This window comes from Dendrobates tinctorius, unplaced genomic scaffold (genome assembly GCF_039654945.1).
Source record: "Dendrobates tinctorius isolate UK_male_01 unplaced genomic scaffold, ASM3965494v1 ptg000060l, whole genome shotgun sequence".
NCBI lineage: Eukaryota > Metazoa > Chordata > Amphibia > Anura > Dendrobatidae > Dendrobates > Dendrobates tinctorius.
The window spans coordinates 4,650,911-4,672,020 of record NW_027361728.1 but is presented as its reverse complement, the minus strand read 5'-3'; the positions used below and the strand labels follow the sequence as shown (position 1 = coordinate 4,672,020).

Genomic DNA, 21,110 nt, shown 5'->3' with positions numbered 1-21,110 from the left:
GGGCATAGCTACATCTTAACCATCATCTTTCAGTTCAATCAATTTGTAGTGGCAGTCCCAGTGAAGGATTTGACAGCCCAGACTACACAGCGGAGGAGCAGGGAGAGGTAAACATTGCAAATGCTGGGGCCCTGCCCAAGCAAGGGGGGCACACTCGTGGGCATCGGTACTGGCACTCACTGGGCCCCTCATAGTACGGCGGTGTGTCTGACGGCGGGTGTGCACCACCACTGTCAGAGACACTTGATTGCACTATGAGGGACCCTATGCCAGTGCCCGCGCCCAAGAGTCGGCCTACCCACCTGTCCAAGGCAACAGCATTCGCACGGTTTTGTGCGCTAGGTGGTGACCCCAGCCATGGGGGGGGCGCCCACTTAGGGAGGATTACCAAGTGGCATTTGTAGATGTGGGTCATTCAGCTGCTGCAAAAGGCGAAATAGGTCAAGTTCGCGGAATAGGAGGAGGACCAAAGCAAGCCATTTTTCTGGCAACCTATGTGTCATCAAGGGAAGGTGGGACAAAATCCTTGGAAACCCATGCATGGTTCATTTTAATGAAGGTTAGATCATCCACATTTTGGGTTGACAGACGGGTCCTTTTTTCTGTCAGGATTGATCCAGCTGCACTGAAGACTCTTTCCGATAGCACACTTGCAGCTGGGCAAGCGAGCTCCTGTAAGGCATATTGTGCCAATTCAGGCCAGGTGTCCAGTTTAGCGGCCCAATAGTCAAAGGGGAATGACCTGTGCGGGAGAACATCCATATGGGAGGAAAAGTAGTTGTTAACCATAGTTGACAACTGCTGTCTCCTGTTACTTTCCATCGATGCAGTATTACCAGTTGTGTGAGCAGTCCGTGAAAAATCAGTCCACAACATTGTCATGAAACCCCTGTCTCCAACGCCACTTCTGCTGTGTGTACCATGAACACCTCTGTCAAGCTGCCCCCGGCCCGTACGGCTCGTGTGAGAACCATCACCGCTGCTGTGTGCTGGGAATGCCTCAACCAACCGGTTAACCAGAGTTGCTTGTTTAGTAGCCAATATTAGGTCAAGGTTCTCCTGTGGCATGATGTTTTGTAATTTGCCTTTATAGCGTGGATCCAGGATGCTGGCCAACCAGTAGTCATCATCGTTCATCATTTTGGCAATGCGTGGGTCCCTTTTTAGGATCTGCAAGGCATAATCTGGGCCAATGTTCCCGGTGTCAATGATGCACTGCGAGTGCTGGGTGGTGGTGCACTTTCTGTCAAATCCACATCTCTCCAGTCACACACAAACCCTGTACCAGACCTTGCCACGCCAACATTTTCACTTGCCCCATGAGATGCATCCTCCTCCCCTAAGTAATCATCCCCATCATCATCCTCCTCCTCCTCTTCTTCCTCCACCTTGTCCAGGAGAGGTCCCTGAGCAGACAATGGCTGAATGTCATCAAGGATTCCCTCCACCCCTTCCTCCTCGTTAACATTGGCTGCAGACGCCTGCTCCTTAAGGTGCATCAAAGTTTGCATGAGCAGACGCATAAGTGGGATGCTCATGCTTAGGATGGCGTCGTCTGCGCTTACCAGCCATGTGCATTCCTCAAAACACTGAAGGACTTTACAGAGGTCTTTCAGCTTCAACCACTACACACCTGTCAACTCCATGTCTGCTCTAAAAGTGCCTGGCCATGTATCCTCCCACAAATGCATTATGGCCTGCCTCTGCTCGCACAGCCGCTCAACCATGTGCAGGGTGGGGTTCCACCTTGTTGCAATGTCGATAATGAGGCAGTGGTTGGGAAGGTGGAGCAATCGCTGCAGCTTCTGCATATGAATGGAGTGTACAGGTGACCGGCGGATGTGCGGGCACAGTCTTCGCACCTTCTGGAGCAGGGCTGTTAACTCCGGATAATTATTGAGGAAGCACTGCACCACCAGGTTCAAGGTGTGAGCCAAGCAAAGTATGTGGCTGTGTTTTGAAAGGGCTATGGCTGCCACAAAATTACGGCCGTTATCACTAACTACCTTGCCTGCCTCAAGATAAACACTGCCCAGCCATGACTCAGTTTGTCGCTGAAAGTACTCGGCCAGCACCTCGGCGGTGTGTCTGTCGCCCAAACACATCATCTGCAACACAGCCTGCTGATGCTTTCCCCTAGCTGCTCGATAGGGGGACACCTCATGTGCAACAGTGGCAGCTGCAAATGGAGTGCTCGTAAGACTGCGCTCTGTGGACGAGCTTTCGCTTCTTGAGGAGGAGGAGGAGGGTCGAACACCTACAGCCAACTGTTTCCTATACCGTGGGCTAGGCAGCACTGTCCCACCACCGCTGTCCCCTGTGGACCCTGCATCCACCACATTAACCCAATGTGCAGTGATGGACATGTAACGGCCCTGGCCATACCGACTGGACCATGCATCAGTTGTGAGGTGCACCTTTCCACTCACTGACTGCTTGAGTGCATGGACAATGCGGTCTTTCACATGATGGTGGAGGGCTGGGATGGCTTTGCGAGAGAAGAAGCGGCGACTGGGTAGGTCATAGCGTGGTACTGCATAGGCCATGAGTTCGCGGAAAGCTGCGCTTTCCACCAACCGATAGGGCATCATCTCTAGCGAGATTAGTTTGGCAATGTGGGCGTTCAAACCCAGTGTACGCGGATGAGAGACTGAGTACTTTCTTGACCTACTCATAGTGTCTGGGAGGGTGAGCTGGACTTGAGAGCTGCATATGGTGGAAGTAGCGGTGGACAGGGCGGACTGAGAGAGGGTTGATGATGGTGATGCAGTTGGTGTTCTTTCTGATTAGGCCATCAGAAATAACACCAGATGAGGAGGAGGAGCATCCACAGCAGACAGCGACAGTCTTTCAGTCTTTCGTTGATATAACAGTGGGATTCCCTGACTGCTGTGGCCTTGCAACGACACCTCAACATTTGCTGCTGTGCTAACCGGTGGGCTTACAGTGGGGGAAACAATGTAGCATTGCTGACTACCTTCTTTGTGATCAGTTGCACATGTGGTACTAGAGGTTTGGTGTTGTGTCCACGCTTGCAAGTGCATGCTGGTTAAATGTATAAGCATGCAACTGGTATTCAAATTTTTCAGATTTTTCCCTCAGCTAAAGGTCTTTGCGCACTTCTTACAGATAACCTTGGCCTGATCATGAGGATTTTGTTCAAAAAAGTGCCACACTGCACTCTTCCTACTTTGGCAGACATTTTGCGGCCTAGCACGCTGTGATCTTTTGACCCTCTGGACAAGCTGTCCAGCAACTCTTTTGATTTTTGGAACCTGTCTTTGGAGTGCTCCGGGCCTGCCAGATAACAGCTGTTGCGATGTCGCTGTCTGCTGTGGATGCTCCTCCTCCTCATCTGAGCTATTGGAAGCAGCACCCACTTCCCCCAATGGATGCCAATCTGGATCAACAACTGGGTCATCCATCACCTCCTCTTCAATGTCATGTGCACCTTCCTCTGTGTCACCGTGTATGGTGGTATAGTGTGCGGGAAGGGGCACCTGAGTCTCATCAGGGTCAGAATCTGGCTCTGTACACTGCGAGGACAATGTAGTGCTCTGAGTGAATGTACCAGCAGAATCATCTATCAGTGGCTGTGCATCAGTGCACTCCATGTCAGATTCATCTTGGCCTGGGTAATTCACCATTTCACTTGATAATCCAGGCATGGTATGTGAAAACAGCTCCATGGAGTAATCAGTAGTATGGCCTGCGTCATCCTTCAATCTTGGTTGGGGTGAAGGACACAAAGAAGGGTGTGGTTCATGAACATGAGCCTCCAATGACGACTCAGTGCTTTTATTTTTTACAACTTCAGAAGAGGAGGCGCTAGAGCTGGAGGCTGAGTCAGCAATGTAAGACAAAACTTTTTTCCTGAAGCTCTGGCTTTAAAAGCGGTTTGCCAACTCCTAGAAAACTAAGCCTTCGAGGCCTTGTGGAGCCAGACAATGACGCAGGCTCAACACCTCCTGCATTCGGTCCTATTTTGCTTTTGCCACTACCATCAGATCCACCACCAACACCATCATTACCAGCTGCCAACCCCCGCCCAATTCCACGGCCTCTTCCACCAGCCTTCCTCATTTTTGGTAGAAATGTAGACAAAATCCAACAAACTATATAGTAATGTAAAACAAGGTACAAGGTGTCTATAGGACAGGGGAGATTTTGAATTTCTGCACACACTTGTGGACACTAGACACTTTTGGATTGTGTGAGGCCCACTGAATATCACAGCGCTATGTCACAGGCTCGATGTCGCAGGTGTGTAAAATGTCACTAGAGAATAACGGAGATTTTCAATTTCTGCACACACTTGTGGACACTGGACACTTTTGGATTGTGTGGGGCCCACTGAATATCACAGCGCTATGTCACAGGCTCGATGTCGCAGGTGTGAAAAATGTCACTAGAGGATAACGGAGATTTTGAATTTCTGCACACACTTGTGGACACTGGACACTTTTGGATTGTGTGAGGCCCACTGAATATCACAGCGCTATGTCACAGGCTCGATGTCGCCGGTGTGAAAAATGTCACTAGAGGATAACGGAGATTTTGAATTTCTGCACACACTTGTGGACACTGGACACTTTTGGATTGTGTGAGGCCCACTGAATATCACAGCGCTATGTCACAGGCTCGATGTAGCAGGTGTGAAAAATGTCACTAGAGAATAACGGGGATTTTGAATTTCTGCACACACTTGTGGACACTGGACACTTTTGGACTGAGTGAGGGCCACTGAATATCACAGCGCTATGTCACAGGCTCGATGTCGCAGGTGTGAAAAATGTCACTAAAGGATAACGGAGATTTTGAATTTCTGCACACACTTGTGGACACTGGACACTTTTGGATTGTGTGAGGCCCACTGAATATCACAGCGCTATGTCACAGGCTTAATGTCGCAGGTGTGAAAAATGTGACTAGAGTATAACAGAGATTTTGAATTTCAGCACACACTTGTGGACACTGGACACTTTTGGATTGTGTGAGGCCCAGTGAATATCACAGCGCTATGTCACAGGCAGAAATTGGCTAGTGTATGACAAACTACAAGGTGTATACAGAATTGGGCAGAATAGGAATCTCCCTAGAGTGTAGGTCTGTAAGATCGGAAGAAGTCCTCGACTTATCCTTACAGAGCGACACACAGATAGCTTCACTGTGGCCGTGATAACAGCCATTACACGGTACTGAGAGAGGAGCGTGCACGTACACGGCTGTCTGGTGTACGTAAAATTGTCAAGCTCCGTGTTTTTTAAGTATACGACTGACACACGCTGTCTCTCTATAGTTTTGAATGTGATCAAACAGCAAATATATTTAACTGTTTGAAAACTAGACAAAACTAGAAGGTGCAGGTCTGTAAGAACGGAACATGTCCTCGACTTATCCTTACAGAGCGACACACAGATAGCTTCACTGTGGCCGTGATAACAGCCGTTACACGGTACTGAGAGAGGAGCGTGCACGTACACGGCTGTCCGGTGTACGTAAAATTGTCAAGCTCCGTGTTTTTTAAGTATACGGACTGACACACGCTGTCTCTCTATAGTTTTGAATGTGATCAAACAGCAAATATATTTAACTGTTTGAAAGCTAGACAAAACTAGAAGGTGCAGGTCTGTAAGAACGGAACATGTCCTCGACTTATCCTTACAGAGTGACACACAGATAGCTTCACTGTGGCTGTGATAACAGCCGTTACACGGTACTGTGTGAGGAGTGTGCACCGCTGTATGGTGTGAAAAAATGCACGCTCAGTACCTCACCAGGACAAAAAAAAAATTGGGATTGCTTTTAAAAAAGCAGTTTGCAGAGCAGTGGGTAAACAGCAATGCAGCCGTCAGGAAGCCTTAGAAGGCAGCCTAACAACCAACACCGCTGATACAGCAAAATATAGCCTCCACTTGCGCTGCACACACAGTGACTGGTGTGTTGTACAGGTAAAATCGCTAGCAGCAGAAGCAGTTTGTGGTGTCTTCTTCCCTGCCTAATGCTCTCCCTACAAAATCATCAGCAGCAGCAGCTCTCCCTATTCTGAGATCAGCATGAGTAACATGGTGGTCGGCGTGCACGCCCTTTTATACCCCCTGTGACGCCCACCAAAGCAAGCCAATCACTTGCATGCCCTTCTGAAAGATGGTGGTGACCCCTGCCTATGTCATCACGCTGCCCACAGTGTCCTTGGATCCTGATTGGCTGAAAAAGAGCGCAAAACAAACTTTTGAAACGCGACTTTGGCGCTTAAGTCGCCGACCTCGTGGCCGACCTCATCCTAGGGTTGGGTTTCGTTTCATGAAACCCGACTTTGCCAAAAGTCGGCGACTTTTGAAATTTTTCGACCCGTTTCGCTCAACTCTAATAACCACCCTTTGTTTCCTATACCTAAGCCAGCTTATAACCCACTTGCACATATTTTCCCCTATCCCCATTGTTTTCATTTTATGCATCAACCATTTGTGTGGCACTGTATCAAAAACTTTTGAAAAGTCCATATACACCACGTCCACTGCATTTCCTTGATCCAGTCCAGAATTTACCTCTGCATAAAAGCTTATCAGTCCCTCGTAAACCCAAGTTGATATAGGGCCATGAGGTTATTCTTCTTCAGATACTCCAGTATAGCATCTCTTAGAAAACCCTCCAGGATTTTACCCACAGTAGAGGTTAAGCTTACTGGCCTATAATTTCCAAGTTCAGTTTTTCTCCCTTTTTGAATATTGGCACCACATTTGCTACACGCCAGTCCTGTGGTAAAGACTCTGTTATTATGGAATCTTTAAAGATTAAACTGTAAGGATAATGTTTGCATGTTGCACACTATAATGTGTATACTTTAGGTATCTCTTAAATGTCAATTAATTATCTCAGAATTCATTTGTTAATTTTAAGAACTTTATTCTTTCCAGAGAAGATGTAGAGAAAGAGCTTCAGTTCCTGGGTTTTTTGATCATGGAAAATAAACTGAAGTCTGAAACAAAACCTGTTCTTCATGAACTTAAATCTGCAAACATAAGAACAATCATGGTCACAGGTATGGATGAGAATTTGTATAAAACTTCAAATGAGATAATGAATGTGCTTGAAGTTGTTGTCTACATTCATCAGTTGTCTACATTGAGCAGACACAACATCAGGAGCCCTGCTCATTTTCTGATGTAGAAGTGAGCAGTGCCAAACACTAAGTGCATCAAATATTATCGGTTTAGTGATAAACAATTGAATAAAAGAGATGTAAGCTTTGTACGATTGTGTGTCTTTCTTTGTGTGTGTGCGCCTATATATATGTATGTACAGGTGCTTCTCACTAAATTAGAATATCATTAAAAAGTTAATTTATTTCAGTTCTGTAATACAAAGAGTGAAACACAAATATTATATAGATTCATTACAGACAGTGATCTATTTCAAGTGTTTATTTCTGTTAATGCTGATGATTATGGCCAACAGCCAATTAAAATCAAAAAGTCATTATCTCAGTGAATTAGAATAATTAACAAAAAACAACTTCCTAAGCATTTAAAAAGGTCCCTTAGTCTGTTTCAGTAGGCTCCACAATCATGGGGAAGATTGCTGACTTGACATATGTCAAGAAGGCAGTCATTGACACACTCAACAAGGAGGGTAAGTCAAAAAAGGATATTGCTAAAGAGACTGGATGCTCACAGAGTGCTGTATCCAAGCATATTAATGGAAAGATGAGTGGAAGGAAAAAAGTGTGGTAGAAAAAGGTGCACAAGCAAGCAGGATAACCACAGCCTTGAAAGGACTGTTAAGAAAAGACCATTAAAACATTTGGGGGAGATTCACAAGGAGTGGACTGCTGCTTTAGTCATTGCTCCAAGAGCCACCACATACAGATGGATTCAAAACATGGGCTACAAGTGTTGCATTCATTTTGTCAAGCCACTCATGACAAATAGACAACGCCAGAAGCGTCTTACCTAGGTCAAGGAGAAAAATAACTGGACTGTTGCTCAGTGATCCAAGGTGTTGTTTTCAGAAGAAAGTAAATTTTATATTTCATTTGTAAATCAAGGTCCCAGAGTCTGGAGGAAGAGTAAAGAGGCACACAATCCAAGTTGCTTGAGGTCTAGTGTAAAGTGTCCACAATCAGTGTGTCATGATTCATTTTTGGATCTGTGTCAGATTCTGGATTCTCTTATTAAACCTTTTTTCCTTTAAGGCCATCGGGGGTTAATATCGTTTTTGCCCCCGGTGGCCGCTGGTGTTACTGCATGTTTAATTAGTCTGCTGGAGACCACTCCTACCTTCCTATATAAGGTCATCTGGTACACCAGCTAGCTGTTGGTAATATTATTCATTTGGAGACCAACCAAGCTGGACTCAGGAGCAGGCTGTGTTGCAATGGAGCTCCAGCTATCCCCTTGTTCTGGTGCCTTACTCTGCTGCTCGGAGCATTAGCAGCAGAGAGAAGCTAAGTCTTGTTTTTTAGTTTATTTTACCCTTAGGTGTCAGTCGTATCTTTCCTTGTTTGTTATTTGGTGCAGCACATGTTTTCCCTGTCTCACCTCCTGGGGAGGGGGTTGGGGGTTTAGCTCAGGGCTAAACAGGAGATAGGGACTGGTCGGAGACTTGGGCCTCATTACCATCAAGTGTACCCCCCAAGTTAAGGAAAGTCAGGGCACCTCATTAGCCTGAGGGGCAGTTCTGGGGCCCAGGTTCCACGTCTCCAGTTTTTTCCCTACTGGCCCGTGACACAGTGATGGTTTCGGGAGCCATGTCATCTGCAGGTGTTGGTCCACTATGTTTTATCAAGACCAACGTCAGCGCAGCTGCCTACCAGGAAATTTTAGAGCACTTCATGCTTTCCTCTGCCGACAAGCATTTTGAAGATTGAAATTTCATTCTCTAGCAGGGCTTGGCACCTGTCCACACTGTCCACACAGTATCACTGTGCTTCATTTTCCACCAAACTCATCTGACCTTAACCTATAGAGAATCTATGGTAAATTGTCAAGCAGAAGATGAGAGATACCAGACCCAACAATGCAGACAAGCTGAAGGCTGCTATCAAAGCACCCTGGGCTTCCATAACACCTCAGCAGTGCCACAGGCTGATCGCCTCCATGCCATGCCACATTGACACAGTAATTGATGCAAAAGAAGCCCCAACCAAGTATTGAGTGCACTTACTAAACATACATTTCAGTAAGCCAACATTTCAGATTTTAAAATCATTTTTCAAGCTGATGTTATAAAGTATTCTAATTTACTGAGATTGACTTTTGGGTTTTCATTGGCTGTAAGCCATAATGATCATTAACAGAAATACACATGAAATAGATCACTCTGTTTGTAATGACTATATAATATTTGAGATTCACTTTTTGTATCGAAGAACTAAAATAAATGAATGTTTGATGATATTCTAATCTCGTGAGAAGTGTGTGTATATATATATATATATATATATATATTATACATATAAAACATAAAAAACAAAAAGCAGCACAAAATTACAAAAAAGGGTGCAAAAGCCTTCTAGGCATGTACCAAACTTTGACAATAAATCCAGAAAAAGTTGAAGGCAGCACACCAAAAATAAGAAAAAATGTGCAATTTATTGGCACATGTGCAAAGCTTCAGTCCACACTTGGGACCAAAACATTGCACATGGGCAATAAATTGCACATTTTTTCTTATTTTTGGTAGGCTGCCTTCAATTTTTCCTGGATTTATATATGTACATATATATAAATATATATATATACATACATATACACACACAAACATACTCATATAAAAACTTCCGTCTCACCCCCAGTGGGGGTGGTCTTTTTTTTTTCCTTTCTCATTCTAGGGTCCTCTACCAGAGGCCTGGGAGTTTGAGGGTTCTGCTCAGGATCTTAGTTTTTTCCAGCATTGCGTTTTTCTGAAGAGAGAGGTCAGATGTTGCTCCTGGGATCTGTTGTAGCCATTTTACATACATATTTGCATACACCTACATACATACAGTGGGGGAAATAAATATTTGATCCCATGCTCATCTTGTAAGTTCACCCTCTGACAATGACATGAACAGTCTATAATTTTTAGGGTGGGTTAATTTTAACATTGAGATATAGGGTATCAAAAATAAAATCCAGAAAATCACATTGTATACTAACATAAATTTATTTGCATTTTACAGTGAGAAATAAGTATTTTAGCCCTCTGGCAAACAAGGCTTAATACTTGGTGGCAAAACCCTTGTTGGCAAGCACAGCTGTCAGACATTTTTTGTAGTTGATGATAAGCTTTGCTCACATGTTAGAAGAGTTTTGGTCCATTCCTCTTTAAATCATTAAGATTTTGAGGCTGTCATTTGGCAACTCAGAGCTTCAACTCAATCCATAATATGGGATTAAAGTCTGGAGACTGGCTAGGCCACTACTTGACCTTAATGTGCTTCTTTTTGAGCCACTCCTTTTTTGCCTTGGCTGTATGTTTTGGGTCATTTTCTTGCTGGAAGACACAGCCATGACCCATTTTTAATGTCCTGGCAGAGGGAAGACGGTTGTCACTCAGGATTTTAAGGTACATGGCTCCATCAATTTTCCCATTGAGGCGATGAAATAGTAGTCCTGTGCCCTTAGAGAAACACCCCAAAAACATATATTTCCTCCTCCATGCTTACCAGTGGGTACAGTGTTCTTTGGGTCATAGGCAGCATTTCCCTTCCTCCAAACATGGCGTGTTGAGTTAATACAGAAAAGCTCAATTTTTGTCTCAGCTGACCACAGCACCTTCTGCCAATCACTCACAGAGTCATCCAGGTGTTCATTGGCAAACTTCAGAAGGGCCTGCACATGTGCCTTCTTGAGCAGGGGGACCTTGCGGGCACTGCAGGATTTTAATCCTTTACAGCGTAATGGGTTACCAATGGTTTTGTTGGTGACTTTGGTCCCAGCTGCCTTGAGATCATTAACAAGTTGCCCCCCATGTAGATTTAGGCTGATCTCTCACCTTCCTCAAGAGTATAACACGAGGTGAGATTTTGCATGGTGCCCCAGATCGATGTCGATTGACAGTCATTTTGTATTTCTTCTATTTTCTTACTGTTGCCCCCCAAAATTGTCTCCTTCTCACCCAGCATCTTACTTATGGTTTTGTAGCCCATTCCAGCTTTGTGTTTGTCTCTGATCTTGTCTCTGACATCCTTATAATGCTCTTTGATCTTGCCCATGTTGTAGAGGTTAGAGTCTGACTGATTATTTGAGTCTGTGGACTGGAGACTTTTATAAAGGTGACTATTTAAGAAAGCTGTCTTTAATGTAGATAACGAGTTGATTTGGAGCACCTAACTGGTCTGTAGGAGCCAGAACTCTTAATGGTTGGTAGGGGAACAAATAATTTTTTCTCACTGCAAACTGCAAATAAATGTATATAAATGTATATATGTGATTTTCTGGATTTTATTTTTGATACTCTATCTCTCAATGTTAAAATTAACCTACCCTTAAAATTATGGACTGTTCATGTCTTTGTCAGTGGACAAACTTACAAAATTTCCCCCACTGTACATGTACATGCACATTTATATATATACTAACAGGGTCACTGGTGCTGTATGTGAGGGTAGATATGTGTCAAGAAGGTTGCTATCTTCCATGATGTGAAACCCAGAAGTTAATCAGCTATTAGAAGGGTTTGGGTTTTTTGTGAGTAGTTGTAAGATATAGAAAGGAGCCTACTCACCACCTCAAGGGTGTGGTTGGGGAGGTTAGATGTCCAGCTACTATGCTTTTTCTCTCTGTTGTGTGTTTGGAGAAAGGAATGTCTGCAGTTGGTAGCTCCAGGTGGAGCTAAAGATTTATTGTATCCTGAGCTGGTGAATTCCGATGGCATATGGACTTTCTATATACTTTTGTTTTGCTGTCATTCCTGAAAGACCATGTTCATTTTATTAAACCCTGCAATGGTTTGTGCCGTGTTTTAATAAACCAGCAGAAGACCAACACAGGAAGCGTGTAACTACCTCTGAAAGCAGCTGAGTGAGCCTACAGCAATACATATATTTATATATATATATATATATATATACTGCTCAAAAAAATAAAGGGTACTCAAACAGCCCATTGCAAATGGAATAGTGTTCCCTTTCACTTTTTGAGCAATATATATATATATATATATATATATATATATATATACACGTACAGGTGCATATCACAAAATTGGAATATCATCAAGAAGTTAATCAATTTCAGTTCTTCAATACAAAAAGTGAAAATCATATATTATATAGAGTCATAACAAGTAGAGTGATCTACTTCACGTGTTTATTTCTGTTAATGTTTATAATTATGGCTTACAGCCAATGAAAACCCAAAAGTCATTTTCTCACTAAATTAGAATACTTTATAACACCAGCTGGAAAAAATGATTATAAAATGCGAAATGATGGCCTACTGAAATGTATGTTCAGTAAATGCACTCAATACTTGGTTTGGGCTCCTTTTGCATCAATTACTGAATCAGTGTGGCGTGGCATGGAGATGATCAGCCTGTGGCACTGCTGAGGTGTTATGGAAGCCCAGGTTGCTTTCGTAGCAGAGTTCACCTAGTCTGCATTGTTGGATCTCCTTGAAAAAGCCACGGTAGGTGAAACGTACGTTGGAGGGAGCCTTAGACACACTGTGCCATCTATTACGGGTATCTATGATTTGGTATTTTTATGCACTTTATGATTGATTATATCTCAAGTCCTTTTACACTATGCACTTTATTATTGCTATTATATTCATATGAGTACTCTATTATCATGGCCAATGTGTTTAATATGTATCTATCTCCTTGTGATATTAATTTATGGTAATTTATTATGTCCATTTGTTCTTTTATCCTCTTTTGTGTTATTCAATAAATTTATTTGAGTCTTTATCACTCTGGACTCTTTTTTGGTATATTCATTTATTTGAAAAGGTTTTTAAGTTTACTAGCCAATCAAGCAGAGTGATACTGTTGTTTTTAAACCAGGTATTGGTACTTTTGGCAGTGTGGACAGTTGCTAAGTCCTGCTGGAGAATTAAATTTCCATCTCCAAAAAACTTGAAGGAAGCATGAAGTGCTCTAAAATTTCCTGGTAGATGGCTGTGCTGACTTTGGTCTTGATAAAACACAGTGGAACTACATCAGCAGATGACATGGCTCCCGAAACCATCATTGATTGTGGATACTTCACACTAGAGCTTGGAAATTAAGGTCCTAGAGTCTGGAGGAAGAGTGGAGAGACACATAATCCAAGCTGCTTAGCATCTAGTGTGAGGTTTCCACAGTCAGTGATGGTTTGGGGAACTATGTCATCTGCTGGTATTGGAACATTTTGTTTTATCAAGACCAAAGTCAGCACAGCCGTCTACCAGGAAATTTTAGAGCACTTCATGCTTCCCTCTGCCGAAAAGCTTTTTGTAGATGGAAATTCAATTCTCCAGCAGGACTTGGCACCTGTCCACACTGCCAAAACTACCAACACCTGGTTTAAAAACCACAATATCACAGTGCTTGATTGGCCAGCAAACTCGCCTGACCTTAACCCCATAGAGAATCTATGGGGTATTGTCAAGAGGAAGATGAGAGACACCAGACCCAACAACGCAGATGAGCTGAAGGCTGCTATCAAAGCAACCTGGACTTCCATAACACCTCAGCAGTGCCACAGGCTGATTGCCTCCATGCCATGCCACACTGATGCAGTAATTGATGCCAAAGGAGCCCTGACAAAGTATTGAGTGCATTTACTGAACATACATTTCAGTAGGCCAACATTTCAGATTTTAAAATCATTTTTTCAAGCTGGTGTTATAAAGTATTCTAATTTACTGAGATAATGACTGTTGAGTTTTCATTGGCTGCAAGCCATAATCATCAACATTAACAGAAATAAATACTTGAAATACATCATTCTGTTTGCAATGACTCTATATAATAAATGTTTCATTTTTTGTATGGAAGAATGGAAATAAATTAATTTTTTCATGATATTCTAATTTTGTGAGATACATAAATAAGTTGACCCCCTATGAAAAGTAAAGTTTTAATCAATATCTCACTGACCACTTGACAAGGCTGAGTTCCATAGAACCTTTTTTTAAAGCCATAACATGAAAGCATGTTTAATAAAAAAACTTTCATTACAAAATCTTCAGTTTTACTCAAACCTCCATGATTTTTAAGGACAGCACGAAGTGTTCTAGGTACAATATGGAATGGACAAGTTGGTTACATATTGCAATAGCTATATTTTCTATTATTCAAGAAAAAACTCTTTTATTCTATGTGCCCACGTTGCGTGTTAAAACGCACACTGAAAACCAGACTCCTTCCCAGAAATCGCGCTTTTGTTTCTGCGCGATTTCACCGCGATTTTACCGCGATTCTGTTCGCGATTTTGCCGCGATTTTCTCAAGCACTTTCCATGCGATTTGAAGCATCGCTTGGAAAGTGATTGACAGGTTGATCACACTCGTCAAACATAGTGTTTGACAAGTGTGAGCAGCATTTTACTATTGAGGCCACCTATGCGGCATCAATAGTAAAAGATAAAATGTTAAAAATGATAAAAAAAATAAAAACTTGGTGTATATTTACCTTCCGGCATCCCGCGCTGCCATCCCGGGCCTCAGCGTTCCCAGTAATGCCTTGCGAGACCTGTGATGACGTTGGTCTCGCGTTACTATAGCGATCTCACGAGAGCACTAGAGTCACGCGAGACTACGTCATCACAGGACCTTGCCGCAAGGCATTACTGGGAATGCAGCGCGGGATGCCGGAAGGTAAATATACCCCGATTTTTCATTCTTTTTCTACAGGGGTATGGTACCCAGGGCCTGGAGGACAGTCTCCTCTCCTCCACACCATGGGTACCAACCGCACATGAGATGCTTAACTTCCTGCATGGTGGGCATAGCTACATGCAGGAAGTAAGCGATTCTCATGCATTCCTATGGGTGCGGAATCGCGGCAATTCTTTGTGATTCCACACTAAAGAATGATCATGGTGCGATTTTTTCTGCGATGCGTTTCCGCTGCGGTAAAAAGCGCAGCATTAGCACAGCAAGTGCGGAATGCCATAGGAATGCATGGGGTGCATTCTGTACGCGATTTTTAAACGTTTTCGCTCCGAAAATCGCGGCAAAAACGCTTAAAAATCGCATCGTGGGCACACAGCCTTAGAGCCTGATTCCTGGATGGAGAGTGATGCTTAACTTGTTTCTTCAGAACTCACAATGAGTGTTTGATTGGGTTCAGATCAGAAGACATAATTGACTACTGAATCACTTTAACCCTGTGCTTCAGAAATGCAACAAATGTGTATAAATCCCCACTGATTGTAATGACAAAGTCTGATCCACGGAACATATTGTAGTCTCATGGCCCAGAAACATGATTCCATTTTTAAAACTTAAATCCATGTGTACATGGATTAATTAATCTCTATGGCTATGTGTGCTGTCCGAGAAAGCAATGGACAGCACTAAGAATTGACACATGGATGTGTGAATGTAGCCTATACATTTTGAAAACTAGTCCTGTTTTTTTTTTTTTTTTTTTTAAAGATATTGAACCTGCAAGGATACTCATATGCTAAAACATGACCCTCAAAGGACAATATTTAATCCCTATTCTGTCCTATCCATCATGGATTTTTTTCAATATTAAGTCCCGATTCATCATTAATGATTATTTATCAAACGGGTTGTAAGTGGGAACATTCCTCCTTGTGGAGAGTACCAAGCCGTCGTAAGGAGACTTATATGCCATGCAGTGTTCTTCTGTGAATTTAAATATACAAATAGCCATTTCAGGAAAGAGGAAGTCTTGAACTCTCGTTCCACCTATCAAGATAGCAATCCTTAGGGTTTGTGCATCTGATTTTCTCAAGACCAAGAAAAAGGAATCCGAACTTGTGGTCATAAACCAGAAGAAAAGAATGGGACAATAATTTTAAGGTTAAAATACCTTTATTGGTGAGGGTAATGAGAAGTAGCAATACATGCAAAAAGAGGTGCCCGCAAGATTTAAAATATAACACTTGATTAAAAATAAAAATAAAAACAAAAATAAAATCAAATTAAAAACAGAACAGCAAGGGATTTATGCAAAGGATTCTACAAAAAAATGTTATATAAATAGACAAACATCAAGAGCGCAGGATATTTAAGCAATGAAAGCAGAGGCCCACAAGGACAATGTCTCACAGTAGGAGTTTGGCTGAATACACTGAATACACTAGTACAAACATCTGAATACAAAAAAGTGAATAAATGGATATGTATGTGTCAAGAGTATAACTAGCCAGGCTATATGTAAATGGGTAAAAGACAGGGTGTCACAGAAGGTACAAACATAAACAGAAAGGATAATGTGTGACTAAATGTTATACAATGTGTACAAAGTGTGATAACACAAGTAAGAGCCAAAGAAATAGAGCCATCGCAGGAGTAGTTGTAATAGCAATAAATCAATAGCGCAAGCTAATACAAGTTGGCAGTGTAAAGCCTGTTAGAGTAGACAATGTCCAAAATAGTATGGAGCATTGTGGGCATGGGCACAAAATTGCCTTTGCGTTCATGGTCACTGCTGCGGCGCACACCCCGACATGCGTTTCGGAATGTGTCCTTCAGGGGTGATCAGCCATTGTGAACCAAAGGCTTTAAAAGAAGGGTACAGCGCTGCCGATAGGAGGAGACCAAATGGTGAATGACGCATGCACACCAGGGGAAACCGGAAGTCACCAGAACCCATGTCATGTGACCAATGACGCTGAGTCACATGATCACCATACAGCGTCTCAGAAACATAGAGACACAGAAAGTGGGGGACTCCAGGAATACTGACGGCGCATGCGTCCAGTCAGGTCCTATGGGTGCAAGGGAAACCCTTTTATCATAGTAATAATGGGAAAAAGGGAATGGTAAAGGATAATGATAAATATTAACAAAAGAATATGTGGACACAGTGTGTAAGAAACATCGATAAGTAAAATTATGATTGTATTTATAAAATAGTGTGTTGTGGATGACTAGAGAGTGGAATAAAGTGAGAAGCGTAAATAATTGCAGAGGGCGGAAAGGGGAAAGAAAAGTATGTCGTGATTTGAGAATACAAAAAAGTGTCCTTGTTCATAAAAACCATGTCAACAATTGATTATCAAAAGGACATGGAAAAAATAAAATAATCATGGAGAAAAAATAAATACAGGGTGGGACATTTATATGGATACAGGTAAATAAAATGAGAATGGTTGGTTATATCAACTTCCTGTTTGTGGCACATTAGTATATGGGAGGGGCAAAACTTTTCAAGATGGGTGGCGACCATGGTGGCCATTTTGAAGTCGGCCATTTTGGATTCAACTTTATTTTTTCCAATGGGAAGAGTGTCATATGACACATCAAACTTATTGAGAATTTTTCTCCCCAAATTACTTTACTTATTTCGTGTCTTGCCAGTCCCTGTCCCTTCACACTACCTCAAAATAGCCCAATGATTAGTGGATGCTTTTGTTTGGAAAGGTGGCCTCCCCAGGGTTAATAGAGCTACCCTCTACCGTCACCGTTTGAAAGGAGGCTTGGGAGTTCCCAATCTTTCTAAATATTACCATGCAGCCCAATTGGGTCAACTGACCCTATATCATGCCTACTCCGAACCCCCACTGTGGCTATCTCTAGAGGCCCCTGAATTTCACTCAGGTACCCTCGACACACTACTATGGATTCTCCCAGCCCAGCGAAAACACATATCGAATCCTATTATAGCACACTCTCTTAGGATTTGGGACTCGTTGAAATATTCCTCGCAGCTAATCTCACCATTTTTACTCCTCGATTTGGGGCAATCTCCAGTTTCCCCCAGGCATGGAATCCCTTAGGAACTTTCGTTTATGGGTCACTGCAGGGATAACCAGAGTCCACCATCTTTTTAACATTGATGGGATTATTCCATTCTCGGTCCTGAGTGAAAAATATAATTTCCGCCTTGGAGAGGTATTTCGCTATCACAACTTAAAAAATTTGTCAACTCATTACTAAAAAATTCTACTCCTCCCTACTCCTTTACTCCCTTCGAACAAAAATGCCATCAAATTCCACATGCTCCAGGTACTATATCTCTCCTCTACTCACATATCAACTCCTCCTCTCATAGGCGCTGCTTAAAATACACTTCTCGCTGGGAGTCCGACATTGCTTCCACCTTGACAGATTCGGAGTTTTCCCAAATTTGGTCCTCCTCTACTGGAGGAATATTAAATACCCTTATGCTGGAAACTAACTATAAAGTGTTAACCCGATGGTACCTGATCCCAGCCAGAGTGGCTAAGGCAGTCACCAACTGCTCTCCAAATTGCTTTAGAGGGTGCAACTCCACAGGAGATATGTTCCATACATGGTGGCTATGCCCGACCGTACGTAGATTTTGTATCAGAATCTACCATTTGGTTTCCTCTATAACAAATATAAACCTTAAAAAAAACCCTTGGGAGGCCTTACTCAACAAACGCATTGAATCATTACCGATAATTGGACACAACATACCCCCCTCCTCGGGCTTCCCCCCTTCCCTCCCTTGCCTCCTACCCTGTTGTTAGTTTGTCTGTTTGTTTGTCAACCGTTTACATGCTCTCTTATGCATATTGCAAATATAGCTCTGTATTGAGATTTGTTATCACCTTATTTGTAAAATGTAAACTTTCAATAAAAATTTATTGTTTGAAAAAAAAAACTTATTGAGAATTTCACAAGAAAAACAATAGTGTGCTTGGTTTTAATGTAACTTTATTCTTTCATGAGTTATTTACAAGTTTATGACCACTTATAAAATGTGTTCAAAGTGCTGCCCATTGTGTTGGATTGTCAATGCAACCCTCTTCTCCCACTCTTGACACAGTGATAGCAACACTGCAGAAATAATGCTTGTCTAACGGGGTCAGATTCCTTGTAGCAATGCTTAGACTTGACACCCTTAATGTGGTGGTGCACCATCTTGCTGGAAAAACTCAGGGAATGTGCCATCTTCAGTGCATAAAGAAGGTAACATATCATCATGTAGCAATTTCAGATATCCAGTGGCGTTGAAGTTTCCATTGATGAAGAATGGCCCCACTTTCTTTGTACCCCATATACCACACCATACCATCAATTATGAGTGTCAGGTCCGAGCATTCCTACATGAAAAGTTTCCTGGAAAGTGGATTGGTCATCGTGGGCCAGTTGAATGGCCAGCAAAGGCTCCGGATCTGACCCCCTTAGACTTTTATCTTTGGGGTAATCTGAAGGCAATAGTCTATGCTGTGAAGATACGAGATGAGCAGCATCTGAAACAACGGATACTGGAAGACTGTGCTAGCATTTCTTCTGTGGTGTTGCTATCAGTGTGTCAAGAGTGGGAGAAGAGGGTTGCATTGACAATCCAACACAATGGGCAGCACTTTGAACACATTTTATAAGTGGTCAAAAACTTGTAAATAAGTCATGCAAGAATAAAGTTACATTAAAACCAAGCACATCATAGGTTTTCTTGTGAAATTCTCAATAAGTTTCATGTGTCACATGACACTCTTCCAATTGAAAAAAATAAAGTTGGATATAAAATGGCCAACTTCAAAATGGCCACCATGGTCACCACCCATTTGGAAAAGTGTTCTCCCTTCCATATACTAATGTGCCACAAACAGGAAGTTGATATCACCAACCATTCCCATTTTATTTAGGTGTAACCATATAAATGGCCCACCCTGTATAATAAAATAGACTGTTAAAGATGATGAAATAGATGCAAATAATAAGTGAGTGAAATGGATAACAGGGAGAGTGAAGGAGGGGGAAGGAGAAAAGGGGAAGAAAGGGAGAAAGGGGGAGGGGTCGAATGGGAAAGAAGAGAAAAAAGAGGATTGGAAATGAATGATGAATAATTAATGATAAACAATGAAAAATAAAACCATATATCAAGAAGAAAATTATACAAATAATTTGATAAAATAAGTAGATAAAAAAGATAAAATGAGTAATTAAAAAATAATACATGAAAAAGCAATATAATAATCCATTTATAGGAAAAATTTTAAAACAGTTCAAAGACTGAGAAGTGGTTTACAGGAGTGGGGCAAAGCTAAGATTTTCATTAAGGTCAAAGGGGGATACAGATCCATTTAGTTTCAAGTTTTGCCAGTGCTGCACTGATATCGCCACCTTAACCCCTTCACCCCCAAGGGTGGTTTGCACAATCATGACCGGGCCAATTTTTACAATTCTGACCACTGTACATTTATGAGGTCATAACTCTGGAACGCTTCCATGGATCCCAGTGATTCTGACATTGTTTTTTCGTGACATATTGTACTTCATGATAGTGGTGAAATTTGATTCAAATAACTTGCGTTTATTTTTGAGAAAACCGGAAATTTGGCGAAAATTTTGAAAATTTCGCAATTTTCCAACTTTGAATTTTTATGCCCTTAAATCACAGAGATACGGCACACAAAAAACTTGATAACTAACATTTCGCACATGTTTACTTTACATCAGCATAATTTTGGAACCAAAATTTTTTTTTGTTAGGAAGTTATAAGGGTTAAAAGTTGACCAGCGATTTCTCATTTTTACAACACCATTTTATTTTTAGGACCACATCACATTTGAAGCCACTTTGAGGGGTCTATATGATAGAAAATACCCAAAAGTGACAACATTCTAAAAACTGCACCCCTTAAGGTGCTTAAAACCACATTCAAGAAGTTTATTAACCCTTTAGGTGCGTCACAGGAATTTTTTTGAATATTTAAAAAAAAATGAACATCTAACTTTTTTTCACAAAAAAAATACTTCAGGTTCAATTTTTTTTATTTTACCAAGGGTAACAGGAGAAATTGGACTGCAAAAGTTATTGTGCAATTTGTCCTGAGTACGCTGATACCTGATATGTGGGGGTGACTTTTTCAATGCAAAATTGGCTGGAATTCAGATCGGATGCCATGTCACGTTTGGAGAGTCCCTGATGTACCTAAACAGTGGAAACCCCCTACAAGTGACCCCATTTTGGAAACTAGACCCCCCAAGGAACTTATCTAGATATGTGGTGAGAACTTTGAACCCACAAGG

At 42.1% G+C, this 21,110-nt stretch overlaps 1 protein-coding gene across 3 annotated transcripts in view; it reads left to right on the top strand.

Annotated features, from left to right (window-relative positions):
• LOC141092477 (probable cation-transporting ATPase 13A5) overlaps window positions 1–21,110 on the top strand; it is a 510,776-nt gene that overhangs the window by 311,666 nt on the left and 178,000 nt on the right. For all 3 annotated transcript variants that reach the window (XM_073578644.1, XM_073578645.1, XM_073578642.1), the window contains one exon: window positions 6,918–7,042. In XM_073578644.1, coding sequence (XP_073434745.1) covers window positions 6,918–7,042 — 125 coding nt within the window. The remainder of the gene's footprint in view (window positions 1–6,917; window positions 7,043–21,110) is intronic.